This window comes from Cryptotermes secundus, unplaced genomic scaffold, assembly GCF_002891405.2.
Source record: "Cryptotermes secundus unplaced genomic scaffold, Csec_1.0 scaffold967, whole genome shotgun sequence".
NCBI lineage: Eukaryota > Metazoa > Arthropoda > Insecta > Blattodea > Kalotermitidae > Cryptotermes > Cryptotermes secundus.
Window position 1 is genome coordinate 1,116,606 of NW_019731236.1, and position 26,040 is coordinate 1,142,645.

The following is a 26,040-nucleotide window of genomic DNA, read 5'->3' on the forward strand; positions in this document are numbered from 1 at the left end:
TTAAAAAGAAACACATCTTAAGGCTCGAGCCCACGACCTATGCTTGTAGCTTAGTGTCTCAACCAACTATGCTACCGCGTGTCCTTTAATTAGAGAATTCATCTTTGAAATCTGGATTTAAATATAAGGTACTATCAGCAAGTTTCCTCATAGATATTCAGGAATGCCGCGATAATACCGTCAAATGGGTCACTACAGCTCCTTTCCACATAGGTCAGTCAGACTCCTATGGAGTCCGACTGAACGGTACACAAGGTGAGCAACCGATGCATCATCGTAAACTGAAAGAAGTACTAAACCAACATGACCTCTCTACCGGCTGTCCTGAGTGAGGACTTCCGTGGTGTCCATTAGTTTTTGCAGGCAAACGCCAAGATTGTACTAGTCCGCAACGGCTTACATCCAAACTCCTTCCAGTTCATCAGTCACTGTATCATTCGACGTTCAACAATCATGACTGTGAAACCATCGGTAAACACAAGTCAGAAAAGATAAATATCTTGACCAGTGAGGTACAAGAAAATTCAAAGAAAGTATTTCAAAAACATATTACGATTTTTCATTCTTTAATGTCAGTTGTATTTGAACAAATATTTTTAATAAAATCCGCCACATTTTGCACGAGTACATTTCATTTCGTGGAGACGAACTAATTCTAATGATGTCTGGAATTGTAACGAAGTTCTTTTATTCACGAACACTATTCCCGCTGAAAGCTAATTTTTTCTCCTTAAAGCTTTTGGCTTAAAATACAAAGTTTTGCCAATTATCCCAACAGCTTGCCATTAGCTATCAGCTGTTCACACTCGGGGAGCTGTAAACGAGTTGACCTACTCACGTCACGGTTTGTTATGTAACCATTTGTTCCAAATATTGATTACTGCAACTCTAGCTTTCCGCTAAAGGGGGCGGGGTCTACTTCGAAACTGAAATTCCAGCAAGCTCATATATCAGGAGAGGAATGCATGTTCTCTTTTTTAAACAGAACTGCTTAAATGCTTAAAGTATTTTGTCAATAATTTGTTACTTTCTTGGTCTATACCAGGAAAATTTTCCTAACTTAATCTTTCACAAAGGTAAAAGAAATAGATATATTAAGCTAAAACCAAAAATATATGATACTCCTAAAAATACGTTTTAGATACAATTTATATAATATTGAATTTTCATTACATGACCAACATTAGCTGGAAAAAAAAATGTGAGTGAAATGAGACAGTACATAAATTATTCATAGACTTCAAGAAAGTCCATGATTTAGTTAGAAGGGAAGTGCTGGACAATATTCTCGTAGAGTTTTGGACCCCCATAAACTAGTCAGGCTGATTAGAATGTGTTGAAATGAAACGTATAACAAAGTTCATATTGGTAAATATTTGTCTGATAATTTTCCTATCCAGAATGGTCTAAAACAAGGAGATGCTTCATCGCCACTGCTTTTGAACTTTGCATTAGAATATGCCATTAGGGAGGTCCAAGTAAGTCAGGTGGGACTGAAATTAAATGGGACACATCAGCTGTTGGTCTATGCTGATTGTGTGAATCTACTGGGTAATAATAAAGATACCATAAAGAGAAACATAAATTTTAATTGACGCTAGTAAGGAGGTTGGTCTAGAAGTAAACACAAAGAAATCTAAGTACATGTTAATGTCCCATCACCGAAATGGAGGGAAAAATCATGACATAAATATAGATAAAGATTTTGATTTGTTTCACTCTGGTCCGTCACACTAACAAGTGAAAACAACACAGCAAGCCACGAACAAACACAGGACGATACTAAGAATCTCCTTCACAAGATAGACAGGCGGCACAAGTTAAGCCCCCTACAAGAAAGACGATAGGAGAAATGACATAAACCTGCATGGTTTATAAATTTTAACATAAACAACAAAGTTTTTAAAAACTTTAAAAGTTTTAATACCAGGAAGGCTGCTGTGATTGTGAAGAACTGAATATTGTGTATATTATGTATCCCAGGCATTGTGTGTATATGTAATTTAGAACTCAGAACACCTATTGTGATAGTGGTTTCCGAAAAGTATTGATGTTCCCTCTGAAGATGATCCGTAAAGATCGAAACATGTAAGGGTACTGAGTTTTCAAGTGGCAAAACTTAAATAGTCACACTGGACGGTGTTGTTTTGTCTTTGTAATAGATAAATATGTTAGGAAAAAATGGCACAGTTCAGATATTTGGGAACGACTATAACGAATCAAGGCCGGTCACGGTAGCCGAGCGGTCTAAGGCATGCACTGTCTTCGCTCGCTCGGAAGCCGGGATCGTGGGTTCGAATNAGCTCACTGTTACACGCGTACTAGGGTTCTCGGTCTTCACTAGTCGTATCGTGGCAACGGATTTATAAAAGTCTCACTGTAACTTCAAATAACTCATGAATTCTTATTTTCACAGCCGAAGATCCTTCTTGCTATCATTCTGCAACTGCCAACACAATTCAGTTCCAAACTCAGACACCGGCAGGCTGGCGTCTCGAACTAGACCCTATTCGCGACTCGACTAGTCCTGATCTGTCCTGCTGAACACTCCATTATAACCATTTGACACGTATCACGTAGAAAACACAACCACTATTGTTAAGGTAGCGTGTTGACTGGTCCGTTGCCTAGCAATAGATGTCCTATTTTTGGGCGAGTTTGTTTTCGCGGGAATATGTTTACCGAGTCGTCGCCTAGCAATTGGTATACACGTCACAATATTATGGAAAATGTAGGGGGTGCCTCTTTGGACCAAGTCTCCTTAGTGGGTTACATATGTATATCAATGTAAGATATTTTGTCAATATGTTATTTCATTTTATTTTAAGAATTATTTTACTTAGAATTAATACTATCGCTGCGTGCAACACCATAGGCGCAGTTTCTATTGCGTTCAACACTCTCAGTTTTCGGTCAAATTGTTATTGGTAACAAAATCGCGTTAAAATTATAAATAAAGCGACATTAATTAGTAAGTTGACTGTTACCCATATAATCATTTAAAGAAAAGAATAAAACAATACAAATCAAAAAGTATTATATATTTAATATTAATTACAGAAATTGTGTAAATCAAATGTACTTAAATAAAAAACCAAATGGATGTAATATAAAATGACCGACACCACAAAATATCTTCTTCCTATATATTCAAAGAATAAATTATTTAGAAGAAAATTAGGACATACTCTAAGAATGGCGGAGAAGAAACAGAATCCCGGCAGTTTAAATCAGATATTTAAAATAAATAATTTAAATCATTTAGTAATAACCCAAAATATGTTACGGTTGGATGAAAATTTCCGCCATATTTATCTATTAGTCAGGGTAAGAAAAATGTTTCTGGGCTTAGATATATGCGGCTCGTGTCACACTGGCAGTGTGAATAGGTTAGTTATTTAATAAGAATAATTTTTATTTCAAGTTTTTATTCCTCATAGAACTCATTTCAGTATCCGAAGTGACTCTTGTTGCAGAAATGCAAAGTGATAGACCGCAGTAATTTTTTTTCTGTAGCGCTACAGCCCCAAATTTGGGCCTAGGCCTACCTCCATGAAACTCTCCGTTTCACTTCGGTTTACTAAATCTTACACATTCGGTAGGACTACTTGGGTAAGTGATCAGCTCGTCGCAAGGTCTCTACCTGTAGACAAACACAGAAAAACGCACACAAACATCCATGCCCTGAGTGGGATTCGAACCCACGGTCCCGGCTTCCGAGCGAGCGAAGACACTGCATGCCTTAGACCGCTCGGCTACCGTGACCGGCAGATCGCAGTCATATGAAGAATAAATATACTTGTGCTAAATGAATGTGTCAATTGGACTGAGTACATTAATACTGGATTTTAAGTCTAATATCATTCTTAAAGACACAGAAGTTACACAAAATCTGTCCAGTTTAATGGGACTTATAGGCGCTAAAATGTGTAGTACACAAAAATGTACCTGCCGGATTTTATATCATCCTACTTGTGCGGCTTTAGTGAGACGTAGATACAATTTAATGCGATTCTCAGGAAAGGAAGAGAAGGAGCCTTATGCATATCAACCGAAAATTTTATTTACATATTTCTGAGCACAGACGCAGAAAATGGCTAAAACTGTAGCAGATCGTTGGAGGATATATCTTTACAACAATATCTTACTAAGAGGTAATATTATATTTCAGAGAATGCGACGTTTTATATCTCAGTTTTCGTCCCGAAAAGTAATGCAATCCTCAAAGCCTTCAAACAATTTGCTTAAAAATGAGCTACTCTGCATTGTGACGCTATCTTCAATGCATGGTCTAAAAAGCAATTATATTTCTCCAGGTTTCCTTTACTTTTGAATATATTTCACTCATATTAATTCTGTTTTTATTTTGTAATTCATGAAGTACAGAAAAGGGATTACAAATAATTAAAATTGGAAATGAAGTTTTATATTAATATATCAATCTCTCTCTCTCTCTCTCTTTCGTCTGTCTTGCTTTCATATTTACACTTCACGCTATTAACCTCGGAAAAACATACTCTAGAGAGTAACATTCTTTTTCATTCTGATACGGAAGTGTATTGTGTCGAGAAATCTATACGCACAATTTAAAATATATCTTTAATATTTTTTTAGGTTAAATGTAATTCTCTGGAAAAATACTAGCAATTACTCACAATAAAGCGAAATTATTGTATTTCTAAATAGGAAAATGAGAGATGGCATACTAATATGGAAATATGATGGCAAGAAGATAATCAATATAAAAAGATAATATTAAATTGGATTTGTTAGAAATTCACTTTAACATTGTTAAAAAGATTATAAACTTTCGGGTTGAAAAGATTTCGGATTCACAAAAAAATACCTGAAACTCTTTCAGTTTCATTCTACTGTGAACTACTTACACTGTTATACGTAGAGTCTATTTGCTTTGGAGTTGATGTTTTATTTATTTATGGCTTAATTAAGGATTAGGTCAGTAGATGTACTCCAGTGGTAAAACCGGAAAGCGGCAGAGAAGTGATGTCCACTTCCTTCGAGAAAGTCTGATCAACAAGGAAACACAAGACAACGAAGTACATGTTCATATCTCATCTCCAAAAAAACAGGATAGAACCACTCACTAAATTCAAATAAAAATCATTTGAATATATAGAAAATTTCAAGTCTTTGGAGTGAGATTAACAGATACAGATTGTGTTCACAAGGGAATAGAAGCCAGGATAGCGCAGTCGGTATAGCGACTCGCTACGGGCTGGACGAGCGAGGGGTCGGAGTTCGAGTCCTGTAGAGTCAAGAATTTTCTCTTCTCCACGTCTTCGAGACAGTTTCTGGGGTCCACCCAGCATCTTATCAAATAGACACTGGGGACTCTTTCTCCGGTGCTAAAGAGACCGGGGCATGAAGCTTACCCCTCACCTACAGCTAGTGCCGAAGTCAAGAAAATGTGGATCTTTATATTCCCTCCCCTCTACACCTTCATGCCGTAGTACCTAATTAGTTACCTACACGGACAACTTCAGTTTTATTCAGAAAGGACTTAAGGGAATATTACATTCCGGCATATTTTCTTTATAATTCAGTTTGAAAATTTGTCTACCCTTTTTCTATTTAGACTAATAAATAATAAAAACATACCTGTTTCGCATCGTTCAGAAATTGGCCTCTCATCAGACTGAGACCGTTTGAGAACTGGTGTAACTGAATGGTTAGAGGTTGAGTTCAAACGAGAGAAAAGTAACCATATTGTATCTGTTAAATGGGAGAATTCTTATGATAGGATTAACGCAACCATTACGAAGAATTAATAAATGTGTGTTTTAAAATTAAAGTTGCAATTGTCTTCTTTATATATTATAATAAAGAGTTACAGGACATTTCTATATAGACTGATGTATGAAGAACTGCATCCGGCTATGTCTTCGCGAAGTAACAATACATAGATATAAGAAGAACGGTTTTGTGATCAATATCCGGTGAGGGATAAAATTATTGCTGCTTTTCAGGGCTTTCTCTCCTGAACGTATTGCAGGAAGATTTACTTTTGATATTCCTTCTGAATTCCCTCCTTCCATACAAGATTTAGCCTTTGTAGCGCTCTCTTTCTTTCCACCTGAGGAAGATCTGACTGTTCACGTATCACACATAGCTACGCGCTTCTAGCTTGTTATGAAGCCGTTCTGCCATATGTTGCGTAAAACATGATCCTTTAGATATAAAACACTGTGTTTGTTCCCCTTGGGAATTTCGTCGTGGTGTTTGTGGTGGATGCGGGGGCTCAGTGAGTAATGGTCAGCCTTAACAGTCTCCTTGGGAAGACGTGATTGCACTGGTGAGACGAGCAAACTGACATGCAGTATGTGTGATACAGTCCGTGGCAGAAATTGTTGCCTCATCAGTTGGAAGCGTCGTTTCCTGAAACTTTCTCAAGGCAACGGTTTTAACTTGCATGGATAAAGTAGCTGTGCCCAGTATCTTTGTCAATAAAAGTGCTGTTACTCGCATCTTCTAAATAAATTGAGTTAAGACTCATATGTCTTATACATTTAAGCTTACCACACTTCCTCACTCATTCATGGAGCTGAGCCCTCCTTCGAAAGTGCCAATTGTGCAGCTACTCAAGAACTTACCAGTATTTTATGGAACCCGAAGGTTCATTACCGTGTTCACAAGAGCCCTCCACTCATCCCTACCCCAATTCACATCAATCGAATTTATACCATCCCATCCTATCTCTCTAAGGTCCATTTTAATATCTTCCACCCATCTACGTCTCGGTCTTCCCAGTGGTCTATTTCCTTCTGGGTTTCACACCAATACCCTATATGCATTCCTCTTCTCCTCCATTCGTGCTACATTCCCCGCCAATCTCATCGTTCTTGACTTGATAATTGTCTTCCACGTTCCAGAAATAATATTTCATGAAATAAGTTGCGATGTATGTAGCGTCCCATACAGAGGAGTATAATAGTCTTCACATTCCTGGAGCAGGAGTGCGGAAATGTCACGTGCCATGGATTAGATTACGACGCGGTTCATATTCCATGACTAGGGTTGAAACATATTTCACGTTCTGTCCGTAAGGTTAGGGCATGTTTCACATTCTGCATAGAGAACTACGACACATCACTATTCAGTACGCAAGGTTTCAGCACACTTCACCGTTATGTAAAACACACACACATGTATAGGGTGCCGATCACTGTGGCCGCGCTGTCTAAAGCGTGAACTTTCTTCGCTCGCTTGAACGCTGGGATCGTGGGTTCGAATCTCATTCAAGGCATCAATGTCTGTCTGCGTTTATCGTGTGTTTGTGTTGTTCTGTGTGTAGGCAGCGGCCTTGAGACGGGCTGAATCCCCGTCCAACTAGTCCTGCTGACTGCATATAGGATTAATAAACTGAAAAACGGCCAAGGACCAACAAAAGGACTGGACAGATAGCCCTATAAATATTTTAAAATAACGAAAGCAGTTTGTATAAATTCCAAGCTCTTTCGGCGATTAACACATACCTATATTGATGCTAAATTTAATGATATCGTGAAGTACACGCTAATCTAATTCTTAAACACATAGTTTCAACCTGTGAACTCCCGTAATTTTGTATCCAGCTTCATCCGCCGGAACCAGACTTTACACTCTCATCGTTCTGCAGAGGACATGCAGGAACTAGTGCCAACAGATACCTGCCAGTTTTAATGAATCAGAGTACCTCATGTAAAGGGATCTAATTCATTTGACTCTACGAATAGTAGAATCTAGTATTCAAAGCAACCTTGCTTTCTAGATGATGTTTTAGAATCCGGAAATATTGCCTCAGCACCCACCTTTATTAGTCCCTTGGAGCACCCGTATCAAAATGCTCAGGGAATTTCACTACTATATGCTTTGAACAGATGTACGTATGAAGCTATGCTCTCTATAAGGCACGATGCTAGGACTTAGCTTGGCTGAATGCCTAGCGCTCCAGACGCCTGAAAGATCACAGGTCTCTGCATACATGGCACACTTCGTTGACTCACAGTGATCAGGTATATGGCGAATATCTCCGTAGTTGAAACTGAAAGCCAGTATTCATAGTCGTAGCACTCTGTGGACATGGAGAAGCCCAAGAACTTCTCTAAATGTATCATCACCACCACCATCACCATCACCAGCGACATCGTCACAAAGACCATCATCATCAAATTTCCACGGCATTCATCACCACAAGCAGAAAAACCATATTAAAGATCAATACATTCTGCACTATTATTATCATTAATCACTTGAATCTGTATCACCACCGTCACCACTATTCTCATTTACAGTCAACATCGTAATCAGCAAGATCATATCACAATCATCGCCATAAGCATCAATCTCAAAATCACAATCAACACAATCGAAAACATTATCATAACAACTACCATCACAACGACCTTCACTAATATCGTCAAAACGGCCATTTTCACCACCATATAAACGCAATAACTTCACACCCTCTGTTCGACCACCATCATTGTGCTGAAAGGCGGCTTCCCTCTATAAGTTTGCAAAATTTTGCTCTGCTCTCCTCCACACTATTGACAGCAGTTGTCCACTGAGGGTTTCCCCCACTTCAGCCGGTGTGCATTTGACAAGGGTCTCATGTCACTGATCACTTTGTACCTGTTGTACTACATAAGCTGCTTCTGGGTACTTCGTTATGGCATGGCATTCAGATTTCAGGGCTGATAATTCCTATCTGCAGTATTTCCGGAATCCCGGCTCTGGAACGTCCGTAAGTTAGTATATACTCAGATTTACCGTTTCTTTGTTACTTCGCAGAGCACTGCGCACAGCCGCGGCCGGGCGACAAACTTCACCGAAATCACTTTCGCCAAACAAGAGTCGGCCGTGAGCACACTACGTAACGTGTAGTCCGTATAAACCACTCTATCCACCGCACGTTTCGTACACTAGTTCACTCAAGACGTGGTGTAGCTGACTTATCTGGAGGACAATTCAACTTCTGCAGTTTTAATACAACAGCTATTTTGTAGTACACACAACAGATAACTCCTGAACCACTCTTCACAGTAGTGAGTCACTAACTGAAGCTTAAACAGTTCCTCACTAATTCCCTTACTCTCAATCTGCTGTTCTCACTGCAGCTGACCTTCGTTTTATAGCCTCGGCACGGACGGCACAGAGAATGAGGTTTCCAACAGCTTTCGTGCCTGTCTGTTGCGGCAATTATCTAGCAAAGGTTGGTGTTTTGAGCCATGCACTGGCTCCGGTATGACGTCATGGGCTTCCAGCCCCTTGATCGAGGTTCTTAAACTTATCCCCCACCCCATCCCCATGCGGGACTGGGTCACGTGGTGTTGCCCTTTCCCCTCCTTTCTACCCCTGGGAGCCTTGCTTGGAAGTTAATTCGAGTTGGGAGTTCAGTTCTGGTTATGGATCCATAGGGCCTTGCTCGCGGCGCCGAGCCAGCCGGAGCGACTGTCAAATTCCTGTTCGGCTGGGAGTCCAAATTTGGTTTCGGCAAGTACTGGGCTGGTTCGCGGCCGACAAGATCGCCCGCGGTCGCCTGTCGTTGGGTTTGTAGGACGGCGGCGACTCGTACCAGTTTGGTTAAATCTGTTTTTATTATTTATATTGTGTATTTAATTTAGACTCAGCCTGTGGCCCGGCTGTATGTAATAGTTATGTTTTCATGCAACCAAGGCAAATTGTTGCGCCAGTAAATATGGGCCATTCTGCCCGAGTTAGATGCCGCTGTGTGCGAGCATGTAAATGTGCAGTTAGTTCAGTTGTTCTGTTTAATTTCCATTGTGTTTATTAAATTCTGTTATTTGTTAATATATTGATTGCCATCAGTTGTAACTAGATTTACTTCGCTGCTAGCTTGGATCCCTTACACTAACTTAGGGAGCGTGCGAGCACAGCACGAGAGCCGTATGACGGAGCAACGTTTGTTTCCCCCTCCGATTGAGGAAGGGTAGACGGAGACGTAAGGTGCCAGAGATGGCGGTGCTGTGGTAGCAGACGTAAGACGGCTCAAGTGGTAGCAGAGCGTAAGACTCTACAAGTGGTACATATAGTCCCAGAGCGGACAGGACGGCAAATGGTAGCTGAGCAGAGCGCGGCTCAGTTTATAGAGGAATTACTTAGAAACGGCTATTTCGCGGTCGCTGCCTAGCGAAAGGTGTATATTCCACAATATAATGACTGCATATGGAGGCATGAATAAGTAACAACAATACTGTGTATAAGGACACCTCAATAAGATTTATTGATACTGGCGTCTCCGCTGACTCCCTTCTGGGAGTCACGGTGTCTACAGCGTCATACTCCTCTGCTGGGGATACTCAAGCGAACACTGGTTTAGGTGTGATAGATGTCCGCATATTGTGTGCTACGTGAGACGTAACTCACATAATTAGTATAATTATATTAGATAGACCATGTTGAGTAGGTGCTTGAAGTGTGCTGTTCCCATTCCTTTCATAAAGGAAATAGGTGTATTTCTATAACTTCTGTACTTCTTGCAGTTCTGTGTTCCGTTGTTCAGGTCTCTAGACCAGTGTGGTCATAATTATTCAAATTGAAAGCAGAAGCGCGCATGTGTAAAGAAAGTAAGAGTTAGAAAGTTCACGCTGACACAGAATATCTTGCTTTATGTAAGGAGGAAGGAGAAGCTGGAAGGCACCGCGGGAGAACAAGAGCGGTAAGGATCATTTCCAATTCAGTTTAGGTCAGCAAACTTTAGAGGTAATCACTGGAGCTAATTTTGAATTTCAAGAAAGGTAATAACTTACTTTGGTAGATCTGCCTAAGAATTTAACGTCAGACTTCCATTACCACTAAGTACTTTTAAATTAAATACCTTTAAGAAAAGATGCAATCGATGAAAAGCGTGTAGAAACACCTGCAATTGAAATTTATAAATCATTTTTGTGGCGTGAGAACAAAAAATCCCTCTAAGAATATCTATCTTTTCAAAAACCCTACTTTAACCTGACTGTACGTACAACACTCAGTAGACTGGCAGAAACTGCCTTTCTAGAAGGAAGAAAATTTATGTTCTAAAATTCCTTTTCGACGATTCAGGACAATGAGTATTAATAAATTATAGGACTACTTTTGAGAATCACCTTGTACTGCTCGTTATGTGTTATTTAGCGAGCCTGCTTGTTTGTGTTGGCTACATACAAAGGTACAGTCCTATTGCTCACCACTTCTTCTTGCTCCTGCAATATGCTACCACCAGCTGTCTACCCACACTGCAACTGCAACGTTTTCTTTCCTTTACAAAATTCTAAATGGAAATATAAGCACAAATTTTTGTTTGAAAATTACATTTCACCAATAGCTGACCTCTCGCATACTGAGATTTCAGGACTCCATATTGTTCAGAATATAAAGTTTTCCCAGCGTAGTTCTAACTTCTTGTTCTGCATGCTGATGACAGGAGCCTTGCTGTGCAATGGCATGCCGCACAGAGTCAATATCTCATAAGTTTCAGGGTAAAATAGGCCACAAAGTGTTAAGCCCAAAATGGAGAAGAACGCAGATGTTCTATAATATTTACATTTTATTATTTATTATATATCCATTTTGATATTTTCGCTCGCGGTTTATGTTTAAGAAATCTCTTTTATGTGAATACAAGTATCATCCTTCGTTTGCGGATTTTAATATAATCCACTAAGTAATTTTATATTTCTCTTCACAAGAATATATTACTAATGTCAATCCTAACAAATTTTATTATAAATGCATGTTAATGGCATGTGTTTGTGACAAAACATCTGCAGCTAAGTATAATATGATGTTATCTCTGAAAAAAAAGTGTCAGTGTGATATATGACATAAACACCGTCCCAAGTGCATCAATTTATTGTAGTTCTTTTGTCTTACCCTCTTCTACACTACATGTTTCGGCCGCAAACGGCCATCATCAGGTGTATACACTTACGTAGCTTACGAAGTGTAAAATCAATTCCCAACACCATCGAATTTTTGTATATATAGATTTAATTATATATATATATATATATATTTCTTTTTCTAAATCCGCTTACCAACTAACAGAACCTTCCTTTAGAATTCGATAGTTACGAAATCAAAGTTACACTACTAACGACTCTCAGTCAGTCAGTCCTGGTGTGAAACACAATTTCGGGCTTGTAACCACATTTTGATTTCTGTCAAGGGGGTTACGGTTCTGCCACTGTGGAGCACCCTCCCTGAAGAAATGGGTGGGACCTTCATTTATGACACTCATTATCACCTCTACTCGCTTTTATATTTAAAATTGTACATGTACAAGTATAAAGAATATATATGGAAGGTGCGGCCAAATTTTGGCACGAGGTCCACATACCACAACAAGAAAACATGTCTATATCAACATGTGTCAGGTAAAAGTTAATCCGTCAGTTATAGCTGAAATAATACTGCGTAAACACCAGCATTGCCGGTCACGGTAGCCGAGCGGTCTAAGGCATGCACTGTCTTCGTTCGCTCGGAAGCTGAGATCGTGGGTTCAAATCCCACTCAGGGCATGGATGTTTGTGTGCGTATTTCTGTGCTTGTCTACAGGTAGAGGCCTTGCGACGAGCTGATCACTCGCCCAAGGAGTCCTACCATATGTGTAAGATCTAGTAAACCGAAGCGAACGGAGAGTTTCATGGAGGTAGGCCTAGGCCCAAATTGGGGCTGTAGCGCCACAGAAAAAAAAAACACCAGCATTAATGTGTGAGCAGGGCTTGCTGGTGTCTGGTAGGTCCGCATATAGGCAACCACTACCGAGATTCCTTTATATACTACGTTCTACCAAAGCTGCTGGAAGATGTGCCAATGAAAATGGTACAAGCATGATGGCGCTCCGGCGCATTTTAGCCGTGCTACGCGATATGTTCACCTAATATAATCGATGGCTGGGTAGAGGAGGACCCATTGCATGGCCTCCACGAAGCCAAGTTTGAATTCTCTGTATTTTTACCTGTGGCGACACCTAAAATCTCTTGTGTGCGCAGCTCCTGTTGACAACGAAGAGAAACTTCGCCATCGCATTGTGGATGCCTGTCAGACGATCCGCAACTGCCCCCTGCATCTTCAAATGGATACTGTGATCCATGACGAAACGTGTCGAGGCGTACGCTTACTCTCATGGAGGGCATTGAAGCACTCTCTATAAATGTATTATTTCATCCATACTCACAAATTAAACGTTTCTAGACACAGGTTGATATGGATATTTTTTCTTGTTTTAGTACGTGGAATTCATGCCCAAAAATTTTGCTCGCATCTTCCAGTTACACCCTATGTATTATACCTACATGGTCAAGCATTATGTCATGGTGAAAAGTAACCAATAAACACGTATATTACTCGTATTTACACTTTTACATGTGTAGTATTTGAAAGCATCGATTTTACGTATTGTACGTGTAGACACGTTGTTAAAAATTACTCCACAAACAATGTCCGCTGAAAGATGGCGACCGCAAATATAAAAGAGCCGTTGTTGAGTAACGGCTTCATAAACAAATATGTTCCTACAGCAACGATTGAACTACAACAGTGAGGAGCGGTGTTTTCTACGCGGTCTGAGCCGGAGGGTTATAAGCTGAACGAGTTTGAAATTTAGTGAATTGTGAGACATTCTCTAGCAAGTAAGGACCTGAACACGGAAGTTGAGTTGGAGACAATTAGAAAGAGTAGCAGGTTGGTATGCGATGGCAGCCAGCCTGGGAATTAGGTAGTGCAGTGCAGTGCAAGAAAGTGAAGCATTGGTTGGTGAATTTGTGAGTTAGTCAGACAACTGCATTTCAGTCGTCGTGAGCTCTTACTGTTAGACGATGCTGACTGAGGCACGGGGATCGCTTGAGAACCCAGAGTAAGGGAAAGTCCACCGCTCAAGCCTCTACCAGGCAACGATTGGTGAAGATACAGCATATTGAAAATACTTAGTATGTGCTGTAGTGAGAAGTCGAGAGCATTAATTAGCGAAAGCGTTATTGTTGCTTGTAGTTACGATCTGTAAGTGGACAATCCAGGCCCGTCAGTCATCTTGGTACAGTATGTCAAATACATTAAAGGACTCTGTCAGTCTAGGCTTAGTACAGTAGATGATGCCTCTGTCTCTCTTTATTTCTGTTACTCCCGCCAGGAGCGTAGGGCATCCGTGAAACGCTTCGTTTCACTTCACTTTCTTAATTGTAGATAGTCGGTAGGAGTCCTCGGACAGGGGATCAGCCCGTCGGAGGGCTGTTATCTACATGCAGAACAACACAGACACAGAATAAATCCACACAGACGTCCATGTCTTGAATGCCGTATCTTACGAAAAACATACAACGGCAGGTCACTCACTTGAAGAGTCGTACGATTGACCGCCGCCAAGTTTAAGCTTCTCACGTATCCTGTGTCTGACTGCACCTTGTCCAAATCAGCGGACATTTGCATTTTCGTGATTTTGTACGACTCAATTTATTTTCCACATACATTATGAGGTATGTCTTGGAATGTGTTTAGAACTGTGAAGTTCTTGACAGTAGGCATAAACATCACAAAGTTCAAGCTTGAAACTTAATATATTGAAGAGTGTACGGTCCGGAGTTTGAATACCGATACGTGCTATCATCACGTAACTGACGTGTAAGTTACTACAGAAAGACAGTCGCGAACCATTACCTACATCTGCTGAATCCATGTTTTTAACTATCGTTAAAATTTTAGACACATTATCTGGCAAAATTAATGATTATTTTGTCAGAGAACATGATTATATTCTTGCGGAGCAATGGATGCTCAAATGAATATGGGCTTATTGATAATTTAAACAAATTTAATCAAAAATAAAATTTCATTTACAACAGTAGCTTAACTGGAAGGAATTCTCAGAAATCGCAGTACATTTGCAAAATAATTGCACTACATTTAAAGTAACGATCTATATTCTGACAATCAGAAGTAATTTAAATTTAGTGAAGTTGCGGTTGCTACCAATTAGGAGTTACTCAAAGGCATACTTCAAATTAAAATCAAATTTACGGCATTGGTACTTGGACTATGCATTATTTCCGGTAGTGGTGTGTAGCACGGATACACCGGGCGAACTCTGTGGATTGTATGACAAGGAAATAGAATGAGATTAGTTTTCGTGCCATTAGCGGCGATTTTATTAGCTAACAATAGGCCTGCTCTTATTATAACTTACACAAACTAACAAATTTACAAATTTTAGTGTAACTTTATAATGTGACATTCAACAATATAAACTGAACATAAATACAGCTTAATAATTATTATAATAATTCATTTAATATAATTATCTGCACTTTAAGCACTTAATGTACATGCGTAATCCAAAGCTCTTTTTAAATATGCACACTTTCATCTACATGCATGTCGTAAAAACATAATTAACTTTTAACACTTATTCGACACAGAATTTGGTACAGCAGTGGTTCCCAAACCTACAGGAGAGGCAAACACAGAATTACGCTTTATTTACAGAACTCCATCGGCGTTAATGAATGTATGTAGTTTAAAGGGCAACAAAGCAAACGAATCGTGCTCCTAAACACAATGCAACACCACTTACACACTTTGAGAAATATTATCACGCCTTACTGAGAGAGCACAATTTGTTAAATTGACTGATGTCAGAGAGGCATTTATTTTATGATCCTAGGCTTTCACGGTGCTCAGTGATTCAAGTCATTTCTTCTCTTCGGAAATGCAGCGTCAGCTTATGGTGATAGCCCCGCCCCGCCACGCCCTACGCACACGACCCACAGTAAAACTTAAGCGCTATTTTGCCTGCAGTTCACCTGGATCTGTATTCGCTCGAGGGAAGCAGATGTCGAGGATATTTCGGTGCATTTCCTTGGCCCTGAAAATGAACTTTTCCCAGTCCACTCTCCCTACGTGCCCAGACGAGACACTACTTTCCACTCAGTCTCCAATGCCAGCTTTCATTTTCCGACAAAGAGAATTCTACGTAAATACATAGATATATTTTACATATGTATATAACATCGTATTCCTTGGAAATAGAAAGGTAAATACTTCGATCCTGAAGATGGAGGCAGCATATAATTGTGAAACGTCCGCCATCACCACCCGCAGTCACAAGGTGTAACAACCCGAGAACAGAATTAACACCCATACTGAGGAACTTTGGAACAGCTATCTGTATTCTCCTTCCTGTATAATACCTGGCTAACAGAATGCATAGTTCATGCATAAGATATTTAATAAGTATGCGAGATTCTAGGAGGTTTGTAACTGAAAATCCGTATTGCCCACATAAAGTTAAGACTAAATTTGTTAGCACAGAGTGTGTCCCGAGAAATTCACCAATCCTCTAACACATTAGCAATTTATACCATAAACGACACTATTCTCCAATTTAGACAGGTTAATTAATAATAAGGATCTTTACATTAAAAACTTTAAGCAAATTTATATTATACAAGATCGTTAACACCGAATTGTATAATTTTAAATAATAATACGCGTAGCTGTGATTATAAGTGACTCATAAGTGTATGTATCCTGGGAGTGAACGTTATGTGGCCTACTTTAAAATTAGTACAATAATCATTCTTTTCTATGAATTGAGGGCTCTATATTAAATGAATACTTGTATCACTGTTCAATGTTGAATAAATTTAAATGTTGAAGAATTCCGTCTTCTGGGATGTGGCGCCTTGTAAATCTTGTGTGAACTGACGTTTCGGAGGAACTTCGGTTCACACAAGATCTACACAGCGCCACATCCCAGAAGACGGCATTCTTCATAGTCACTGCCGTGAAAACCTCAGTTCTTACAAATTAAAGGTTCTTTCTATTATTTTCAGATGAAGCTGAAGTTTGTTGAAATATGATAATTTATATATGTGTAATTACATAATATTTTGTTGTTGACAATGAAAGAGGAAGGTTTTAGTGCCATTATAATGGCAAATATCTCAAATTTTTCACTGACGTTTACTTTCATATACTTGTATATGTTGAATAAAATAAGTTGTCCAGTCAGTGAAGTTAGGAGCCAAGTGTTAGGGAACCACTGCTGTACACATTCAGCCAGACATGAGGAAGCAGGACTCAGAAAACCGTGGAGTGTTCGCGGCAACTGTTGCTTCAGGATTTGCAGTGAGATGTCCTTCACTAAATCGTTGACCAGAATCCCGACGAATTAAGTTACTTTCAAAACAAAGTTTTATGCTCTTTATGAAACACAAATTTTATTTTGTCACTGAGAAACACTTTCTTTTCTGTAGATCTGTATTTTCTTTACACAATTTTGCCTATTCATTCTGCTTCATTTTATGCTCCGGCATTCATACATAACTTTTACTTCTAAGTATGAACCTTATTTTCACTTGAAATGCACACTTGGGATTCATATTACTAAAGGAATAAGATCCAAAATAATAATACAATAACTTAGGCTGAAAACTGCTTTGTACACTTACTGGTGGATATGTGTCGCTGGGCTACAAGAAATCATATGGCATGGAATATCTGATGATAGAGCTAGGTCAGTGTTGTACATACGAAAACATGGACACAGTTGTTTTGTATCTTACATGTAATGTTTTACCACGTAAAGCAAAAAGACAGAGATACCATACTTCAATGCAAGGAAATTAAACTTGCTTTGTGTAAGCTCGGTAAAAGGTTAATACTTTAAAATAGTGCCAAATATTATTCTGAATGCAGAATACAGTTATAAAATATAAAGTTAAAAGAATATAGCCATTAATTGAAATAATTAAGATGGTTTTAGCTCCCTGAACTGTATCTTGTACTCTGATATACACGTAATTTTACGCGATCTTTTTCACCAAATCTAGTAATAGAACAAGTCGGAAAAGTGTCCCACATTTAAAATGCTTAAATTCTTACGCTACACAACAGACACATAAATTAATTCCATAAATATGGCCAATTTGACAGCGTATTTCAGTCTATCTTCGATTATCAACAGGTGAAGATCATTACACAAAGCAAGCACTATAAGAACTGTTGCTATAATTGCAAGAGAAATTAGTAAGGTTAGGTATTGCTTATCCGAGGAAATAATATTTTTAACTTTCAGATGCATCACGTGACCGCTTACCAGAATGGAACGACACAGTATTATACTGTTAAAATGTACAAATCAGTATCATATCTTAATACATATTCCATGTGGCTGCCAGTAAAATATATCAAGTTGTGCTTGGTCCATGTGCCAAAAATTATTAAATATAAAAAATAAATATTTTATTCCAACACATGATAGCTATTCGCATGGGAAATTAAGCTTATGACTCTAGTAGTTATCTGCATGTTCTTGTTGGAGGATCTGTACTTGCTGAAAGTCGAAATAAACGGAAAGTTGTCGAAGAATTGCCCGTTTTCTCGAGCAGATATTTGTGATGCATTAAAAACACAAGTCGGATACGTTAACACAAGATCATTACATTCTACAAAATATATATTTTAGTGATCTCATTTCAGAATAGTTTGTTGTGACCAGTAAATATATCTCAATAAACGAAAAGTATATTTATATTTAACTTAGAAATTTGGTACAGAGATCCGGAAAAAAAAGTTACTATTAATTTCTTCTAAATTGCTCTTCATTTGTACAAATGTCGGTGCAACTATGCCTGCAGAAATTCACACCTCATTTATTAGCCGTCTATTTCCACTGTACCCTATAAATTAATTGCAAGAGACTTAAGTTTTCTTAAGATATAATCTTAAATGGGAAATTTGCATTTCAAATCGACATAAATAAATATCAGTGGGCCAATATCTTGAAATTTATCTCCACCGTCTGAAAAACTGCTTAATAAATGACAGTTTATTTTGAAGAGATACGACATATTTTGTAAGGATGAAACCTTGAGAATGGAGTATATTACGAATGGTAATATTAACCCAACTGAAGTCGGCCGAAAACAAAACACAAGCCTACCCCTATTGTTCTTCTCAAGTCCCACTGTTGTTCTCTGCATTCAAGTGATTTCTCACATTTCGTCTTCATTTTATATATGCAATCTAAGGTTTGATTAGATCGCAAAAGAGCGAAAATGTAAAGTAATTTAAAGGGTTCTGACGGTGGTCTGTAACATAGAGAATTACTGGACTTTTGGACTGTTTCCATCATCCGGTATTCTAGAAAATAGAAAACACGACTGACTGAGATTAGCTATTTCTAGGGGGCCCAACTGAATAGGTGTCTTCCTTCTCCTCACCCGAGGGCCGAAACAGATCCAGTTTCCAAAACGTGGTGTTTTTTGTTTCCTAGAATACCGGACGATGGGAAAAGTCCCCCAAACCCAGCAATTCTGTATGAAAATGTAGAGTTAAACGGATTCTGCAGGCGGGAGAATTTTTTGGAAGGTAAATTACACGCGAATTATCCGCTATGCTCTAAGCACTTTAATATTTTTCAGTACATGAATATGACCCATACATTAATTTCTAGCTCCATACCGGTAATATTAAACATTTTACCGACGTTGTCTCAAGCATTACTCATTGCACTGGTATATACAGGGTGAATCGTATAGAACCGGCCCGATGAATTTGCTAGTAATTCCGCAGGTGATGCATATAACCGCTCACAATTACGACATAATAATCCGTGGGCCGTGCTGAGTCGAATGGTGTGCGCATGATCCGGCAAGTGGGAGCCCTTATGCTGCAAGGTCAAGGACAATCCCGAAACGTGTCTGCAGTGCGCAGGCGACAGTCATGGAGTTCACTGTTGAACAGCGAGTGTTTCTAGTGCCTACTTGAAAACGGCGGACACTTTCAACACCTGCTCTGTTCGCGGCACACAATCCAAGGTAAGATATGTGTAAATTACTTTAATATCTGTATGGTATATTTTATATTACACCTCATTTTGTCGGGCCGGTTCTATATGAATCACTCTGTACTTTAATACGTATTACTTTCTTGAGTTGACTCTGCCCCAGGCCTCATATGACTGGTTGTCATCATACGAGAAATATTTTATTTAATATATTAAGTTAAGTGGTGAAGTCTGAGACAAAATTCGTGAATTTCTGATTTCTCCGAAAGCTAACAACAAGATCATCACTTCAAGAACTCAGTATTCATTTGAAGATCATTTTCGATCTCCGACGTTGTCCTTAATTAATGCTACATGATACGTGTAAGTCACGTGACGACAAAAAGAGACTCAAGTACCAACCCCGTAAACGCCTTAAATACCAAATTTTCATATAGTTCAGAAAAAGGCCAATGTCCCATATGATATTCGTTCAGTGAATCGATCATTGGCATAAGTATTTTAAGGCTTATTAACCTCATGTTTTCTTAACTACTCTATTAATTGACCTATCACCTCACTCTACCACAGCAGTAAACATGCGGGTTTTCAGGACGAGCCAGCACTCTTGGCCTCCACTGTGCAAAATTTCATTCACCTCAAGGGCTATTCACTGGTTCCACATAAACTTATAAAGGCATGAGAACACTAAAGCATACAGTTGAAATATAGACACAACTTATTTAACACCTAAACTTAATAGATATAAGTGTAAAATCATTATTATGTACTAACTTTCCAATTACAACTCTTGGTCGAAGGAATTTATAATTCCGAATGACAGTCTGTACGAAATACTATAAACAGGCTTCTTAGATATTATCTGACATTATAATAATTATTTTCCTCTTTATAGGGAACCCTATTTCTGCTAAGGCCTTACGGATTGTACCAGAAAAAAGTGTGCTCAATTTCATGTTACGGATATCCAGGAAAAACTGTCTCATTGTCATGAAGCTAGAGTGCGGTGTAGGTGCCAATGAAATAAGCTACGAAGGGAAATTCGTCATTCTAACAAACCACAATAACTTATTTTAGTAACAGTTACATTAGCGTTACAACATTAAAAATATATGGACATTCCAAACTAAAAACATAACATACGTAATAGTCACACTGGTCCTTTTCACAATTACAACGAGGTTTCTTTCTCGAGAGGTGATACCAATAGTGTAAATGAAAACTGAAATAACGGAGAATTTCCTCTTGCCATTTATGCTGATTCGTCAATGGCCATTGCTAACGAGCCTGAGCTAGTTTTATTGAATCGCCTTTCCTCATAAAATTGTCTACTAAATACATCTTGATATTATTTACTTACATTCTTCTTCGATTTCTACATTAACATTGGTCAAAAGGTTCCCCATCGTAATTCCATACATATTTCTTATTTTACAATTTTAAATAAGTGTCCTGCATATCGCTGAGTCCTAAATTTCCTTATCCTAATAACACTGAGTTGAAAAATTTTTTGTCGATATGATTTGCCAAAAATAATATCTTCATAATTTTGCTTTGTTCCTTATAATAAATATTCAATGACCTGAAGTCGCAAATACAATCAGCTCCCACGTAACAATTTAGAACATAAATGTGATATAACGAATCAGCTTTCGCGGAGACCTTTAGAGAAACATTAGATTAAAACCGTCACATCCAGCGCGAATGTAACATATTTTGCCTAATTCCGGGACCTGTGACGAATGAATAAGTTTCCTCTTGCTGGTACGTGTGGTGTATCTTGTACGTAACATGGATTCTGAAAAGGGCATTGGACACACTACGTTAAACTACATAATGCACCACATTCAAAGTAATTTTTGTTGGCACAGTAAATAGAATTATCACCACCATTCAACTAAACATCACTGTATGTTACAATGCACATTGTATGCACATTCTTCGTTATCAAAGTGACTGACGTTCATATCGCCGCGGAGAGCCAACTGAACCTTCCTCATAACCTAGCAAAAAGTGTCAGATAATGCTTAGGTTCGAAGGAATAACTCTTTCTCGAGATACAGTTCTTTGAATTGTCCACCATTTTTGTAAAGAAAGTTAAAGTCAGTGATAGGGTTGTGTAGAACAAGTTGCTTCAAGTGGCAAAGCTTCTGACTTCTGTTTGCTAGGTGTTTGGTTCGAATCTCGACTGAAATCTACTAGGATTATTGATAATTTTCGAAGTATTGCTTATTCCATTAATTTGAATTGTGTAACAGTGCCTAAAATTAGGCCACAACACTTTCCTTCAATATCCTTTCAAATTCATCATTCACTATCATTGATATACAGTTGAAATTATTCAGAGAGTCGTTAGATAATTGTAAATGAATAAATTATAGAACTGTAGCGAAATTCTACGTATGTGATGAAAGACATTTAGTGCAGTGAGATTCATCTTGTGAGCTCTGTAACAGTTAAGTTACCTAAGGTACTGTAAAGATATGAAGCTATCAGTGGTCAGCGGTGCCATATTTAATTCAAATTTGTTAATTGATGAAAAGCATAAATTTTATACGAATATTTCATAAATTTCATTATGCAATGCCATCATCTGAGAATTCCCACATATTGTTAAATGGCGTGCACAAGGCTCTTCTTGCTGGACGTCTACACTGTTTGCGAGAAGCTGTCGAAAGATCGCACTGTCATGAAGCCGAAGCATCTTCGCCAACTTGTACTCTGCAGATACGTGCCTCGACTCATAAATTTGTCATATAATGAAGAAGAAATTTTCCCCCACAGAGCTTACATAATTATCAAGCGATCTGGTAAAGCACCTATTTGTTTCAAATGAACTTATATCAAGGCGCTATACGGTATTCAGTAGGAATATGTTTCACTGGATCTGTATGTATCTCAGCAGCTACACAAAACCCATATTCCCACCTGAGAACTTCCGCAGTAACGCTGTCAGTATATGAGCAGCATTAACTATCTCGTTCAGCGATTCTCAAACAGAACATCTGTGTGTTTGAACTGAATTTAAATAGTATCTGAATATGGATTTTTCGAAATAAACAAGAAGTTCCAATCAGCGGATTTGTGAAAGGAAAATTTAAGTATTCTTTTAAATCTAAGGTTCTCACGATGTTAGCTACGAAGAGTACGGTCTTCTGGGTTGTAATTCCTTGTACTTCGGAGGGATCCTGACGTTCTTGAGGAAAATACAGCTTCCATCTTCAGGGTCGTTGCCGCCTTCTTCTCTTGGCTTCTTGTTTGGCTTAATATTCTGACCTGAAGATGGAGGCGTTATGTTTCTTCTAAACTCGAGTTCTCTCCGAATTACACGACAGGAGTACCCAGAACACTGTGTTCTTCAATTAATTTATCACTTTGTTTGGAAATGATGCAAAGAACAAACCCTATGCGTGAGAGAGTATTTTTTAACACCTTTAAATCTGGTCACTTCTTACATTTCAGAACCGGGATAGCTTAGTTGGTATAGCGGCCAGAACACGGGCTGCACAACCGATGAATCATGGATTGATCTTCGACAGGATAAAAACCTATCTCTCGACTCCATATAGTCCAGACTGGCCCTAGGGCCCACCCAGCTTCCTATCCAAAGAATATAGGGCGCACTGCCCAGGGGTAATACGTCGAGCACATAGAGAAATAACTCACTTCCATCTAGTGTCGAGGTTAAGAATGCATATGCGTATTTACTACTCCTGTTCTCTTCATAGAGCGGTGATTAATTAAGAACAAGGACAAATTTACCTCTGCTTTACATATGGCACTTTAAAATTATTCATAAAAATGGCTTGTGTTCGCTAACATCACATACAATGAACTGGTCGGTGGGATGATTTACTCTGTAGGAATTCCAGAGATGAGTTACAGTCCAAACTTCAAGCAACGTATTCCGTTTAGCATGGTTCTACCTTATTTTAAATATGCAAACAAGTTAGTCTTGTTTAATTTCTAAATGTTCATATTGAATTGATATTTTTCTTAAATAAATATAATACAGGTTCTTACTGTGAATGATCTGACATAGAATTATCATCTAACCAGAATAACTAAAATGTGATAGTATTTTAAAATAACCCTTATGAATCCGTTTAAACTGTCTTGTCCTCTGGTTACACACAACACTAGCCCTTTACATTTGTGCTGTTCCTCAGATATGAAACAGCATGACACTAACAAACTAAGCCAGATGAACGAATGCGTTTGCAACTTTCTTTACAGTTTAAGTGAATACAATTTCTGCCTTTTAGACCAAGAAATTAAGCAGGGGTATTCCAACCAATAGATCACATAACTATTTATAAAAGCATGCTGCTACGGCTTGAAATTTACTTTCAACAGCAACACCAATAATATCTTCGTGTGTCAAATGCGCATTATCCTTACTTACCAAGAGGTTGTCATTTCTTTTAAACAGTCTCACATCAAATGAACTGAGCTTGCTGTGTCTTATGGACAACCCTCCACACGCTAAAGTTGAATCGAGCTAGCAATTGGCACGTCTGTTCCCAAGCTCTTACGTACAGAGCAATTACATAACCTGTTTGCTGACTGAAGTGCCCTCCACACCCACACAAACATACACAATTACAAACAACACAATGGCCGACCCATAAGATATTAAAGGGAGGTTATAGAACACATGTTCTCCAAGTACTATCGATTCAATTTCCTGGAAGCTGTTGAGAACTTCTATTGGTTCATCCATTGGTCAGTCATCACTGTACAACGAACTGACTGCTACGCTATCTGCAGGCCACCATCCAGAGGATGCAGAGAATCACGAACAGTACCGGCGTCGAGACTTCCAATCTCACGCTCGCATCTGTAAACAATTAATGTCATTAGTACTTACTTACTTACTAATGGAGCTGAGCCCTTCTGGAGGAGCCGCCAATTCTGCAGCTACTCAAGAAATTCCCAGCATTTTATGAAACTCGGAGGTTCATTACCGTGTTCAGAAGAGCCCTCCACTGGTTCCTATCCTGAGCCGGATCAATCCAATCTATACCATCCCATCCTATCTCTCTAAGACCCTTAATGTCATTAGTACCATGTAATAATAATTTTGTGTATTCGTTAAGCAGGTCCTCTGTGGGCTGTGTGAGAATTCATTGTGTCTCGTGAATGAGGACACCAATAAAATGGCGGACCAATGAATAAAATATTATGCCAAGGAACGCATAACAAACAAACTCAATGGCACAAGATCTTCTTCGAACAACTGAGAGTTACTCAGCTAACTGGGATATTTTCTGTTTCGATTAAATTTTAAGGTTCATGGCAGTGGTCACAAAATCCAACATGGGGCCAATCCGAGCCAATTCTATGTCCTCATATCCTATTAATAAAAAAAATGTACTTCAAAATGAATTGCACTTCTACGGTTAGGTCTCTTCATTCGACTTTTTCTTCAAACAGTTTACATGCATTTACGGTCCCATCCATTCCGCTCGCATTCTCTCTGATTTAATTGTTCTCAGAGCGCAATCAGCAGGAAAGCAACTTTAACTACATGACTCGTAATTATATATAACTGGATGCTTAGGATGAAGTAACACACAGATTATTGTCATTCAGTGTTTAGCGCGTAGATTTCAGTTCTTAGTCCAGCTCTTAATTTTGTATAAATCTACATTGTTCTCCCGTTATAGGCCGCTTGCTGCTGGTAAACATCCAAGCAAAAGAATTGAAATTAACTTTTCCCCATCCCAGTCTTGGTCATTACTAGAGAAATGTAATCGTGTAATTATTATTTAATAAAAGTAAAGTAAGTAAAGCTATCCCTGTAACAGGCCGTGAAGGCCTATAGGGTTGTGAGACGTTAAGGGTTCCACATTATCTAGACAATCGGCTCAAAGATGGCGGTGAGGTTGTCAGCCTTACGCGCCGGCCTCGCCAGGAAAATTATTTGATTAATTGCTGGTACTCATTTCTGTTAGAGGCTGAGTAAATTCCAGGGCCTAGTGCGGCCGGAAGGATTAGGTCAATTGAAAAAAGTCCAATGACCTCATCGGGACTTGAACCCGCGACCTTCCGGCTCGTAGCGTAGTACCACTACGCTACTGCGTACCCCCATTATTATTTAGTTCCTATTTTTAAAATAATATTTTAGTACCATTATTAAAGCGTAATTGATTGACAATATATTTCAACTTTTGTGCGTTTACGTACTATGCAGACAAAGAGCGTTTCGGATGTGCAAGGAGCTATACTTTTCTTTCTTATTCTGATAAATGACG

General features: G+C 38.7%; 1 protein-coding gene across 3 annotated transcripts in view; it reads right to left on the reverse strand.

The window, feature by feature from the left end:
- Window positions 1-23,461: 23,461 nt before the first annotated feature.
- The window catches only part of LOC111866636, a 350,737-nt gene continuing 348,158 nt past the window's right edge, over window positions 23,462-26,040 (reverse strand). For all 3 annotated transcript variants that reach the window (XM_023855772.2, XM_033752358.1, XM_023855774.2), the window contains one exon: window positions 23,462-24,623. In XM_023855772.2, coding sequence (XP_023711540.1) covers window positions 24,544-24,623 — 80 coding nt within the window. In that variant the 3' untranslated portion in view covers window positions 23,462-24,543. The remainder of the gene's footprint in view (window positions 24,624-26,040) is intronic.